Raw genomic sequence first — 12,926 nt, 5'->3', positions numbered from 1 at the left:
CAATGCATTTTGACATATCAGCTGCTGGAAGAGATTTTGAAAACTAAAAACAGGAGGTACTCAACTGAAGATTTCCTGTTTTGACCTAATGTGCGTATATGTGCATGTACATATAATATATATACACTAAAATAAATAGACTAAAAATTGAGTGTTCACGGAAGTCTTTATTAAATATCATAACAAAGCTATTATGTAGAGTAAAAATTAATTTAGTGATAGTACCGATCAAAAGTAATTGTTGAATTATACTTCCTGTGGGAGGCATTTCTTTTAACTATTATTTTTCTTATTATGTGGTTTCACCTTATGCTTATTATACCATGGGCTTTTTAAATATCAGAACCCAAACATAAAATTATTTTATTTTTATTATTTATATAGAACCCAGAGCCCTAGCTGTGGAACAATACTCAGTATTACATTAGATATTACCATTTTGCCTGTGCTTGCATAATCTGTGTTCCAGAAGCATATAGTCAAATTCAAGAGTAAACTTAAAGCTCAGGATCATAAAGATTATGAAATAAGTTATAATCAGATTAACTAGCACTAGTTGCCAGTGGGTTCTAATGGGCTTGTTTGTCAGCAAACTTCCTGAAGATCAAAACACAGGCTGATTTAAATTGGGAAGGGTCTCTGGTGTTTGTTTGATTAACACGCACTCACCCCCACCAAAGAAGGGCCAAGTTAGATGAGGTTGCATAGTGCTTTGTCCTGTCATGGTTTGAATATTTGCAAGGACATATTTCACAATCTCTCTGGGCAACTTATTTCAATCCTTGGCTGTTCTCAAGTTGGAAAAATATCCATACATTCTAAGTTCTAAATACAGTTTCGTTTGTTGTGACTTGCATCCATTGCATCCCATCTTGCCACTGTGTGTTTTTGGGAAAAGTCTTCTCTGCACTCTCCCATTAGGTATATGAGACAGGATTAAGATTCCCCCTTTCCAAAGCAATTGTTTCTCCAGGCTGAACAAGCGCAGCTCCTTCAGCCTCCCATCACAGGACAAGTGTCCCAGATCCTGACCACTGTGGTGGCCCTCCACTGAACTTGATCTGGTCTGTTAATGTCCTCCTTGTGCTAGAAAGCCTCAGATGGGACACAATACTCCAGCCATGGACTCACAAGTGGAATATAGAGGGAAAGACTAATTTCCCTTGGTCTGCTGGCTGCTCTTTTACTCTTCTACAGCTTGGGGTGCAGTTGTGTGTCTTTGCTGCCAGAGCACATTGCTGCCAGGTCCCTTTCTGCCAAACTGCTTCCCAGCCAGCTGGCACCACACTGTACAGTTGCATGGTGTTATGCTGTCCTGGGGGCAAAACTTCACATTTGCCTTTGTTGAATTTTGTGATATTTGTGTCACGATGTTTCAAAGGGATCTTGACAGCCTGGAGAATAGCAGTCCTGCCCTTCAGTATATGGACTACTCCCTGGTTTGTTGTCATCCTGAACTCAAGGAGGGTTGATTTAATCTCCCATTGCAATAAAAGGTATTAAAGAATATCAGCTCCATTATCGACCCTTGAGGAATCAACTAGCAACCAGCTGCCAGATGAGCTCTTTACTGGTGGTCACAACACTCTGAACCTTGCAGTCCAGCCAATTTTCCCCCTACCTTACAGTCCAGTTATCCATTGCATGCTCAATTGGATCTGTTACAAGGCTACTATGGAGAATCTTGTCAAAGGCTTTGCTGAAGTCCTGGTAAACAACATCCACTGCTCTCCCCTAGTCCTCTGAGCCAGTTATGTCTTCACAGAAGGCAATCAAACTGGTCAGGCATGATTCACCCTTAGTGATTCCATGTTGGCTCTTCCAGCCTACTGTTAAACTGGAAGTTAAAATCTGCAAAAGATATGCAGTTTGCTGGAGGTCTGTCACTGTTGAAGTGCAAAAGGGGTCATTACTGGGCCCAGTACTGTTTAACATCTTCATTAATGACCTGGACAACAGAGTTCATACTCAGCAAGTTTCCAGGTGATAGCAAAGTTCACAGGATTGGCTGATATACCAGATGGTTGGGCTGCCATTCAAAGGGATCTTGACAGGATGAAGAAATAGGCAAACAGAAATCTCACAGACCTCAATGAAGAGAAATCCAAAGTCTTGCACCTGAATAACAGATAACCCCAGGCACCAGTAACGGATGGGGGCTGACCAGAAGGCAGCTCTGCAGAGAAGAACCTGGGGATCCTAGTGGACATCTTGTTGACCACAGGTCAGCAATATGTCCTTGTGGCAAAGACGACCAACAGCCTTCTGGGTTGCATTATGCAGAATGCTGCCAGTAGGTTAAAGAAGATGATTGTTCACTTCTACTCAGCACTGGTGAGACCACACATGGAATGGTTAAGGACTTGGCACATCTGACCTGAGGAGAGACAGAGATCTGGGATTGTTCATCTTGGAGAAGAGAAGGCTCAGGGGAATCCTATTGAGCAGTGTAAATTCCCTTCTGGGGAGACGTAAAGATGATGCAGCTGGACTCTTCCCAGTGGTGGCCACTGGCAGGATGAGAGGCAATGGACACAAAGTCAAATACGGAAAATTACGTTTAAACATAACAAAAAGTGTCATATCCATGAAAGCAGGTTTGTATGCCATGTTGGTTTTGAGAATAAAGAAGAATTTTGCAAAGGGTAGGACTGTGCAGTTTCTGTCATGGTACTGTCCTCTAACAAATGACCTACATGCATCTACAGTGTTCCATACTAATGTGGAAATTAGCACTAGTAGATTAATTAACTATTCATTGTACATAGCTCCTGGAAATAGAAAGGACAGAATTGTTTAATAAATTGACAGTGAAATATTACATGCTTTGCAATTGATTCAATATTTGGAATTATTTAAAAAAAAAAAGGTCAAAATGTACTGTAATGGAGTTTAATGTAAGACATTAGAAACTTTAAAAAAATCAAATATATTGATTTTGTAGTCTTTTTCTAGGTAGAAATGGCAAGTACAGTTCTACAGAATTCTTTATAATTAGTTTTTCAAAGCAAATTCCATTACTTACACCTTAGAAAAAAGCATTATATTATTTCCAGAACAGATTTATTAAAGAAAATACTTTTACATGTATATAAATATAAGTACTTTTCTAAGTCCATCTTTTGTTCAATACAGCATTTTTAGTTTGGTAGATTGAAAGGCTATTATTTTTATTTTTTTTCCCCTGAGTTCCTTTTCAAATGAAGCTGCTTTTCTGAGTTGGAGCAGAGACTTTAATTTCAATGCCATTCTTGCAAGAAAATACAGCATTTTTTCCTCTCCTATTTGTTAGCATGTTTTGTTCTGTTTTCATAACAAGTATAGTTATTACCCTCCTCAAAAATTATTTTTATTTTTCTGTGACTCTGGTAATACACTTGTATGTGTATCTTCTATTTATGCATGCAACTGTAAAGTACAACACTTGACTGCAGCCATGTGGACAGGGTATCATGGGCTGTGCATCACGCCTATTAAACTTCTTGACATATGCCCTGAAATTTTCTGTAGCCCTGGTTTTCTCCACAGAGCTTCTGAAATTCCTCCCAGTGTTGTAATTCCAAAGCTGTCAACCATGTCAAGGTACTCTGACTTCCTCTTAACTTATGCTTTTTCCCTTGTATATGGTTTTGCCTGTGGCCACCAATATAAGAAGGTAATGTTAGGAAACACATATGGGACTGTAATAGAGGGACTACGGAACAGCAAAAAGTAGGCAAGTTTGCTTTTGGCTGAACTTAGGTGCAACCTGGAAAACTTTTCCAGTTGTTTCAGGAAGAATAGGAAAAAGAATAAATAACATGTATCCTTGTAAAGTCTTGTAACGCTATAGTGTAAGTGGAGGAAAAACATGCACCTTGCTCCTTCCTTTTCTCTTTCCCCTATTTTTCTTAATTTGAATTAAGCTGCTTTCTGGATTGTTGCTGTCAAGTTCCAACTACCATGTGTGTCACTGGCCTATAAAAGCTGAGCAACTGATTTACGGAAGGGTGAAACTGTTACCTTGCACTGACATAAGCAGTGTGAAGTTTTTGCTATGCAGGCCCCTAGGCAATCTTTGCAATCTAGTTGATGATCGTGACATCTGAGGAAAAAAAAAATAATCCATTATGTTCTCTTGAAATCATTGTCAGATTGAGCCTCTGACTAGTACTTTCAGCAAAGGTTGGGAAATTAATTTTCATAGTTTTATAATTGATTTCAAATCTAGATGCCTTATGTAAAAATTAATAGGAGCTGGGCTGCCAGAGACCTCAAAACCTTCAGAATCTATTAGAAAATATCTTTTTTTTATGTTGACCTTTTAAACCAAGTTACAGAAAAACAGGGCATTACATTGCCAGAAGTTGTCATGACAGATTTGAGGTAAGCATGGGAAAAATATATAGACATTGCTTATTTGTGTTTAAGACTGTTGCATTCTAGTGTGATGACCATAGTAAGAAAACTTAGATGGAATAAAATAGTCATTCCATAGTTTATTCGGTTCAATGGTAGCTACCATTTATATTTATTTTTTGATTCTCAGCCACTGCTGTCTAATTTTAGGTGATTTCTCTGTTATGATAAATCAGAAATGGGTAGATGATGAAATCTAATATATCCAACAAAATGAAGGAAACTGTCCACAAGTGAAAGCAAAGGACGTTTAAGGTGCTGTGAATATGCTTTCAAGCGGCCTGTGTTGCAAATAAATATGGAGTTTAGCTTCAGAAAGAGTTTGAAAAAGCTGTGTAAATAAATAATCTGATAGAGGCCATCTGAGAATGAGTAATTTGTTAAACACAGGTTTATTTAACAACCTTTGATTGATTATTCATGTATCATAAAAAATGGTGCCATTTCTCCACTATGTTTTACAGTCCTGCTGTGGTGTAGCCTTTTGCCACTGTCTGATAATGAAAATTAGTGTTATGTTTCAGCATATAGATTACGGATTTTGATCATGTGCATTTGTCAAACAGTTATACTGTCTAGGAAGATACAGGTAATGTATGAGGAAGGCCTATCTTTTAGCTTTAATTTAATGAATAGATCTTACCGCATAGTGCTCCAGATTGATCTGTGCTAGGAAGTGAAGTCCACACAGGTTCTTATGTCTGTCGTAATTGTGAAGATAGACTCTTGAGGAGGAAATCTTAGGAGATGGATCTCCCTGGCTATTCCTTTGTATATATTTTTGCTTTTAAAATACTAAGACTACCCAGATTCTTTTCCAAACACTGTATTTTTTTTTTTTTTCAAACATGGGAAGGACTTGCATGAAGAAAAACAAGATAAAGCATGCTGAGAACACCCTAATAAGTTAGGTCAATATAAAAAGTCCATTACCTTCTGTGCTTCTGTGTAGTATAGTCAATAATTGTTCTCAGTGCACAGTCAACATCAAATTATTTCATGAATCAAGCATCTTGATAATGACAGATGCTGTGATACTGATGATTCTACTAGCTTCCTCCAGGAAGTGACTGCAGATACTCAGTCCTATTGACAGTAGACCTCAGTTACACTGCAGAAAAATATGGATCTTTTACTGAAAACTTGGCAACGAAGTTAAAGCTTGATGGACATATATAACCTTTACATATGATAGCTTTGGTTAGCTAGAACTCTCATAACCCAAAGATTAAACTATTTTAGTTACTGTTACAAACCTTCAAAGGATAATTCATCTTAGGTCCAGACTAGAAGCAGTAAAGTCTGTGCAGATGAAATTGAGGTCCAACTACCGCAATATACTTCAATCAAAGTTTTAGAAAAGCACATAAGTAATGTAGTTGAATGCTTGATATTGACAAGTGGTGAAATCCTGTGAACTATTACATGGATTATTGAACATGGCTGTCATTCTCAGATTGCTCATCTTTTACTGGTTTTTAGGGGGTGGTGGTAAAATGCGTGCCAGTTTCAAAATGCCAAGTCCCTTTTTTTTCTGGGGTTCTTGACAGATGTAGTGGTAAGAAGAGGCAGAAAAACATCATATTGTAGGAGACCTTTAAAATTTTACACAGATAGAAGACTGATTTGCTGCAATACAGTTTCAACAGTTGGCCAATGCTAGTTGTCATTTATATGGCAGACGTAGATTTGCTGTGATGTATTTTCCTTGGGAATGCAGTTTATCAGAAATCGTAGTATCTTTGAATAATGCATTTATTTTTTTTCTGGATAGCACACCCAGTCATAAAAATAAATGCTGAGTTTTGAGTTGTATAAATATTGCTGGATACACCAGATCTTATGATGAAACTATTTCATATTACAGTGTTTTGTAAAAATGTTTTGATTTGAAAATAACAGAAAGAGAGATTCTTGTTTCAAATGCAAGTATTCTCCTGTGTCAAAGCATGTAACAAATTTTTGTTTGTCTGACTTGTGTTGCAAAATTACCTGTATTAACCTACCATGACTAAAGCAGCAAAAAGGGGAAAATTTGCAGAAAGACAGGTAGCATTTTTAATAGTGCTAGAAAACATATAATACCAAATAGCAGTATATGCTGAGCATATAATGGATCATTGTTGCCAATTTTTTGGAATGTAAATTAGTATCTTTATTTTATTCCAATTATTCCGATGTCTTACAATCACTTTCTTTAGTTTATTCTACATGTATTCATTCTCGTATATGTGAATCAAATATTGACTGTCTTTCCAATGTGAATGAGCACATCCAAATAAATATCCTATTCTATTAAGGCTGCTGAAACAGCACTAAAAAAGTCGGGTACCATATTGTTTGCTTCTAGCTTTGATAGCTACTCACTCAGCAACCTTAAATAGTTCCTGTAATGCACAGAAATCTTAGATCTCTGATCTGCAACATTGTTAGAACATTCATCTCACTCATCGTTCATTAGAGTGTTAGGTGGCTTTTGTTAACTTGTTAGTCTTTATAGAAGATTTGGGGATTTTTCTCATAAAAGGATGTTTTAAGTGAAAGTGTCGTCTTTTATTTTTTTTAGCTTTATGGTTTTTTGCTGTTTCAAAATTTTCCTGTATAATTTGGGTTGTAACTTAAGTGTAATTATGATCATTTAAATACCAGTGTGACTAACTGTTTGAGTAATGAATTAAGGGTGTGCTTTCAATAATTGAACTTACATGGTATAATGGGGCTTAATTAGCATTGATATATTGATATAATGCTTTACAACACTCTGAGGATGTGCATATATTGAGTAATTAATCCTCTCAACATGCAGGTTAGTGAGGTTAGTATGGTTATGTTTATTCTGCAGATGGATAGAGTAAGGAAAGAGAAGTATGGGGTGAAAGAATTTGTCCATGAACCATGTGGTTTCTGAAACAATACCTGAATTACATGCGAGCTTTTCAGACCACCATTTCTTTGATGAACACATTTATCTTTTGTGCTTTGCTCATGACATATTTCAGCTTCCTGCACTTATTTGTTCTGCTCTAAAGGAAATTAAACAATTTTAATTTGTACTACTTCAATGAAAGGAATGGCATGCCATTAATAATTTTCAAATGAGATCGAGAACAAAACCAATTCCATTTTCTTCCTCCCCAACACACATTTTTGCTTTTCCTAGGGGGAGGAGTATCATCTTTAAACTGATAACTAGTTAAGACAATCTCTTCCAAATAACTAATGCTTACAAACGGTAGTAACTTTCTGCGATCAAAAAGAAAATAAGTACGTCCATTCATATCAGCCCCATGTCACTGCTTAGTCACTTTCTTTCATAATTTCTAGAACCTGAAGTAATTTCAGAATAAGCAGAAAATCATACTTTTTAAATATACTTTAGACTTTAAGTTACGATCAGAGGCCAGTTAATTATTGGATTCTTTTAAATTGCTATTCTATCAACTAAAATCAAAACTACATAAAGTGCCTTCTACTGCTTGGATCTATAATGATGATGTATGAATATTTTTGCAATATTTACAAAAATAATTAAATAAAACTTCTTTTACTTCATTCAGAGTTTTGAGAGAAAGCAAGTTTTATAGGATATTTTGTTTAAAAATAGATATGTAAAGAACTTCACTGAAGGACTGTTAAACAAAGTTTGAAATTAGCTTTGAAAGTGATGATGTCTGTTATAAACTGAAATCTTTTGTGAAAGTACATTCCATAGCCTAATTTCACCTTATTTGTATAAGGAATGCTGGTTTAAAAAAATAATAACACAACCAATTATTTAATTACAATTGTTTGACAAGTATTAATTACTTCATTCTGCAGATTTTAACTAACATTTTTTCCTTCTTTCTTTTGACAGTATTACCTAGTCATACTTGTGGCAACCCAGGAGAAATACCTAAAGGAGTACTTCATGGATCAAGATTCAACATTGGAGATAAAATCCGATATAGCTGTATCTCTGGTTATATCCTAGAAGGCCATGCCATGTTGACATGTATTGTGAGTCCTGGAAATGGTGCATCATGGGATTTTCCAATTCCTTTTTGCAGAGGTAAAAATGAAGACATAAAATATCTTTAAAATAATAAGACAATATTAAAACAGCAGATTAAATAAATATATTTTGAGGTTTGGGGGTTTTTTAACTTTCTAAATGTAAATGTACTAATGTACTGTCTAAAAATCTACACCATTTATAACTGTAATCACAATTCAGAAGCAATAACTCTCCATAGTTTGCATTCAGAGGTAGATTTATCTACTGATCTTTTTCCTTTTTCATTTACATGGAGGATATCTATAGCAGTTGATGGCAGGATCACAGAATGGCTGGGGTTGGAAGGGACCTCTGGTGATCATCTAGCCCAACCCCCCTGCTAAAGCAGGATCACCTAAAGCAGGTTGCACAGGATGGTATCCCAGCAGGCTTTGAATATCTCCAGAGAAGGAAACTACACAGCCCCTCTGGGCAGCCTGTTCCAGTCCTCTGTCACCCTCAAAGTAAAGAAGTTTTTCCTCCTGTTCAGATGGAACTGCCTGTGTTCCAGTTTGTGCCCGTTTCCCCTTGTCCTGTCACTGGGACCACTGAAAAGAGTCTGGCCCCATCCTCTTGACATCCACCCTTTAGATATTTATAAGCATTGATAAGATCCCCTCTCAGTCTTCTCTTCTCCAGGCTAAACAGACCCAGCTCTCTCAGCCTTTCCTCATACGAGAGGTGCTCCAGTCCCCTCATCCTTGTAGCTCTCCTTTGGAATCTCTCCAGTAGTTCCCTGTCTTTCTTGAACTCAGGAGCCCAGAATTGGACACAATACTCCAGATGTGGCCTCACCAGGGCAAAGTAGAGGGGGAGGATAACCTTCCTCAACCTGCTGGCTGCACTCTTCTTAATTCACCCCAGGATACCATTGGCCTTCTTGTCTCCAAGGGCACACTGCTGGCTCATGGAGAGCTTGTCCACCAGGACTTTCAGGTCCTTCTTGATAGAGCTGCTTCCCAGCAGGTCAACCCCTAACCTGCATTTCTGTTTTAGAATTTCATGAGATTCCTGTGTGCTCATTCTTCCAGCTTGTCAAAACCTGTCATCAAAGCCTGTCTGAATGGCAGTCCTGCCCTTTAGGGTGCCATCTGTAAACGTTGTCAGGGTGCATTCAATCCCATACTACAGACTCATGGTGAAGATATTATATAAATTTAGCCCCAGTTTGAATCCCTGGGGGATGCTGCACATCACTGACCACTGATTTGATTTTAAACAATTGGCCTCTGCCGTCTGAGCCTGATGATCTAAATAGTTTTTCACTTACATAATAATCCACCCATCCAGTCCATATGCCCTCAATTTGACTACAAGGATATAGCGAGGAACTCTCTTATGAAACCTTTGTTAACATCTACCTAAATCCTTTCATCAAAGCAAGCAGTCAGGTTAGCCAAGGATGATTTGTACTGGCAAAAGCTGGCTGTTCCTGTTCACCTTTTGTCCTTTGTGTGCTTGGGAATGGTTTTCATAAACACCTTCTCCATAATTTTCTGGAGGTCTAAGGTGAACTTGACAGATATACAGTTGCTAGGATCGTTGCTTTTTTTGAAAATGATAAATGAAAATTTATCTTTTTTTCCAGTCATTGAGAATCACCCTTGACTGTCACAACCTTTCAAAGATGATGCAAAGCAGACTCACACTGTTGGCACACCAAGAACCTTAAGGTGCATTCTGTTGAGTACCATGAACTTGCACATATCCTGTTTACTTCTGTATTTTATTCAGAATTGGGAGGTCTGAGGGCAGCCTTTGCTAATGAAGAGAGAGGCAAAGGGGCCATTGAGTGCCTCAGCCTTTTCCATGCCTTCATCACAAGGTCACTTACCCCACTGTGCAGCAGACCACCATGTCCTTCATTTTTCTTTTGTTGTTTATATACCTATAGAATGGTTTCTAGAATGACTACTTTTCACATTCCTCACGTTTCATTCCATCAGAGCTTCAGCCTTCCTCCTTCTTTCGCTGCACTCCTGAGCAACGCTTGTATATTCCTTTCAAGTAGCTTGTCCCTGCTTTCACATTTTGTATACTGGGGTTTTTTTTGCATTTCAGTTAAAACACCTCAGTCAAGAATTTCCTTTTCAGCCCCAGCAGCCTCCTGCTATGCTTACTCATTTATGTACATAAGTAGATGCATCATTCTTAAGCTTTGAGGAAGCTGCCCTTGAAGGCAAGCTCTCCTGGGCCCTTTGCTCTTCAAGACATCAGCCTATGAGAGCCTGTCTACCACTTCACAGACAAGTTGAAATCTTCCCTGCTCAAGTCCAAGGAGTTTATTCTACTATTTGCCTTTCTCCCTTCCCTCAGGATCTTTATCTCATGGTTATTGTAACCACAGCTGCTGTTGAATATGTTGGAATGGTTCTTTGTTCCTACACCTAGTTGGTCTGTCCAGTGCCTGCATTAAAAAACTTCTTCTCACTGAACTCAGAAATATAGTGGATTGCTTGCACTCTGCTATGCTGCTGTCCGCACAGATGTTGAGGTGGTTAAAGTCTCACATGAGAACCAGATTCCATGGTTGGGAAACTTTCTAGTTGTTTGAAGGTTTTGACCACTTCTTGATCAGGTGATCTGCAGTAAATATTCACCATAATGACTGCCCTTTTGGCTTCCCCTTCTCATTCTAGCCCACAGGAGCTCAATGAGCTTGTTGCCTGTCGTGCAGCAGAGCTCTGTTCATTCAAGATCCTACTTTGTGTAGAGTGCAGCCTCTCTTTCCTTCCTGCTTTTCCTAAGAGCCTGTGTCCATCCAGTGCAGCCCTTCAGTCAGGTGAGCTGTCCCACTAAGTCTCTGTAATCTTGATGACACCACAGTTCTGTGACTGTACATGGACTTCCAGTTTGCCCAGTTTGCTTTCCATGCACCACATTTTTATGTACAGGCACTTCATCCGGGCTTCCAATCATGTTGCTTTCTGAGGGGGAGGGAGAGAAACGTTCATTGCCCTGTGCCATGTGTTCTTCCCTGGGCCTGTTCTCCCACTTGGCCTGCACCCCTGACAAACTCAGTTTAGAGCTCTCCTCACTAGGTCAGCACACCTGTTGCCCTGTTCAGCCAGGCAGATCCAATGTCTCCCCTGCTGCCCTCATTCATTGAAGAGGATCCTGTGGTCAAAGAAGTCAAAGCCCTGTTGCCCCACACCAGCTGCTTTGGTTCTGCAGGAATCTGATGCTCCTGCCTGAGCTTTTCCCCTTGCATTAAGGAGAACCCCTCTGGTCTCCTGTGCCTTTCACCCTAGTACCAAGCCCTGTGGACACCCATTACTGCTCAGATTCTCCCTTGGCAGCATTATTGGTACCCATGTGGAGGAGCAAGAAAGGGTAGTTGCTGTCTTCTGTAATAATTTGTAGAAGTTTCTTGTGACTGAAAAGTCTTACAATGTAATTCCTCAAGCAAAGAAATGTTTTATAAATTTCTGTGCTCCAAAACAAATACAAGAGTTAATAATCAAAAAAAGCAACAGTGATTTGTGTCATGGCTGCTGTTTGTATTTGATTTCAATCAGTACACAATGAAGATTTCCTTTACCAGTGCTTCGAAAACAGGAAAAAACCCAAAAATTTTCTAACCTGTCAGCTGTCTGATCTTAGATGGGTTTTTTTGTCCTTCTAATAAGAGGTAATAAACAGGCTTCAGAAAAATATGCATGTCCTAAGTTCATGATGTCATGAACTACTAAACATTTGTTCCATTTCTGCAGATAATGCTTGTTTTGGTGGTGTCCACTACATACAAACATCTCTAACAGGACTGAAATTTTGTTCGTAATTTGTAATTCTGTGATTTTAACCTATTAATACAAACTCAACCATGGTCCTAAGCCCCAAGTAGAACTTACATGAAATCCAAATAATTCTGTATACCTTCTGTCAAGAAATGAAAACCATAACACTAAAGTTATTTAACAGTTAATGATTTATATGAGCTGAACCATTGCCTCAGTGGATTTTTAGAGTTCATGTGCAATGTGGATTTGATGAGGGATTTTAGACATTCCTTGTTTTATTTCATTTTATCAGTCTGGAACATATGCCATGAGATAGCCCTTTCCATTCACTATGTCTTCAAGCAAGAAATGTTCCCCTATTGTTTCCCTAAGAACCTTGGTCTTTTCTGTAAAAGCATCTTTTGTTACATTTTTGTTTCCAGATGGTATTCTTCTTTCTTGTCATCATAAACTAATTTCATGGCATTCATGCAAGGTAATATAGCAGAGTTAAACAAAGCTATGCAGTTGATATACTAAAAAAACATAATAACCTTGTTCTCTGTAGTATGTTTCCCTAGCTTTGCTGATGCCGACAAATTGCTATTTTCTGCAATGTTGTTGCTTACTATTTTCAGAAGAATTAAGAAGCTGGTGTCCAGTAATTTATACATTGTCTAACTGTACAAATGTTGTTTCTGCTAGAAAAATTCCTAGTGCATTACTAAGCCTCCAGGAAGACGTAGACATCATTGACTCTTGTTTTTGCCATT

At 38.1% G+C, this 12,926-nt stretch overlaps 1 protein-coding gene across 1 annotated transcript in view; it reads left to right on the top strand.

Moving 5' to 3' along the window:
- Window positions 1–12,926, top strand: part of CSMD1 (CUB and Sushi multiple domains 1) — a 1,238,533-nt gene that overhangs the window by 584,184 nt on the left and 641,423 nt on the right. Inside the window, exon 4 of the mRNA XM_054821261.1 lies at window positions 8,255–8,449. Coding sequence (XP_054677236.1) covers window positions 8,255–8,449 — 195 coding nt within the window. The remainder of the gene's footprint in view (window positions 1–8,254; window positions 8,450–12,926) is intronic.

This window comes from Grus americana, chromosome 3 (assembly GCF_028858705.1).
Source record: "Grus americana isolate bGruAme1 chromosome 3, bGruAme1.mat, whole genome shotgun sequence".
Lineage (NCBI taxonomy): Eukaryota > Metazoa > Chordata > Aves > Gruiformes > Gruidae > Grus > Grus americana.
Note: the sequence above shows the minus strand (reverse complement) of the source record. Positions and strands in the feature narration are given on the sequence as shown.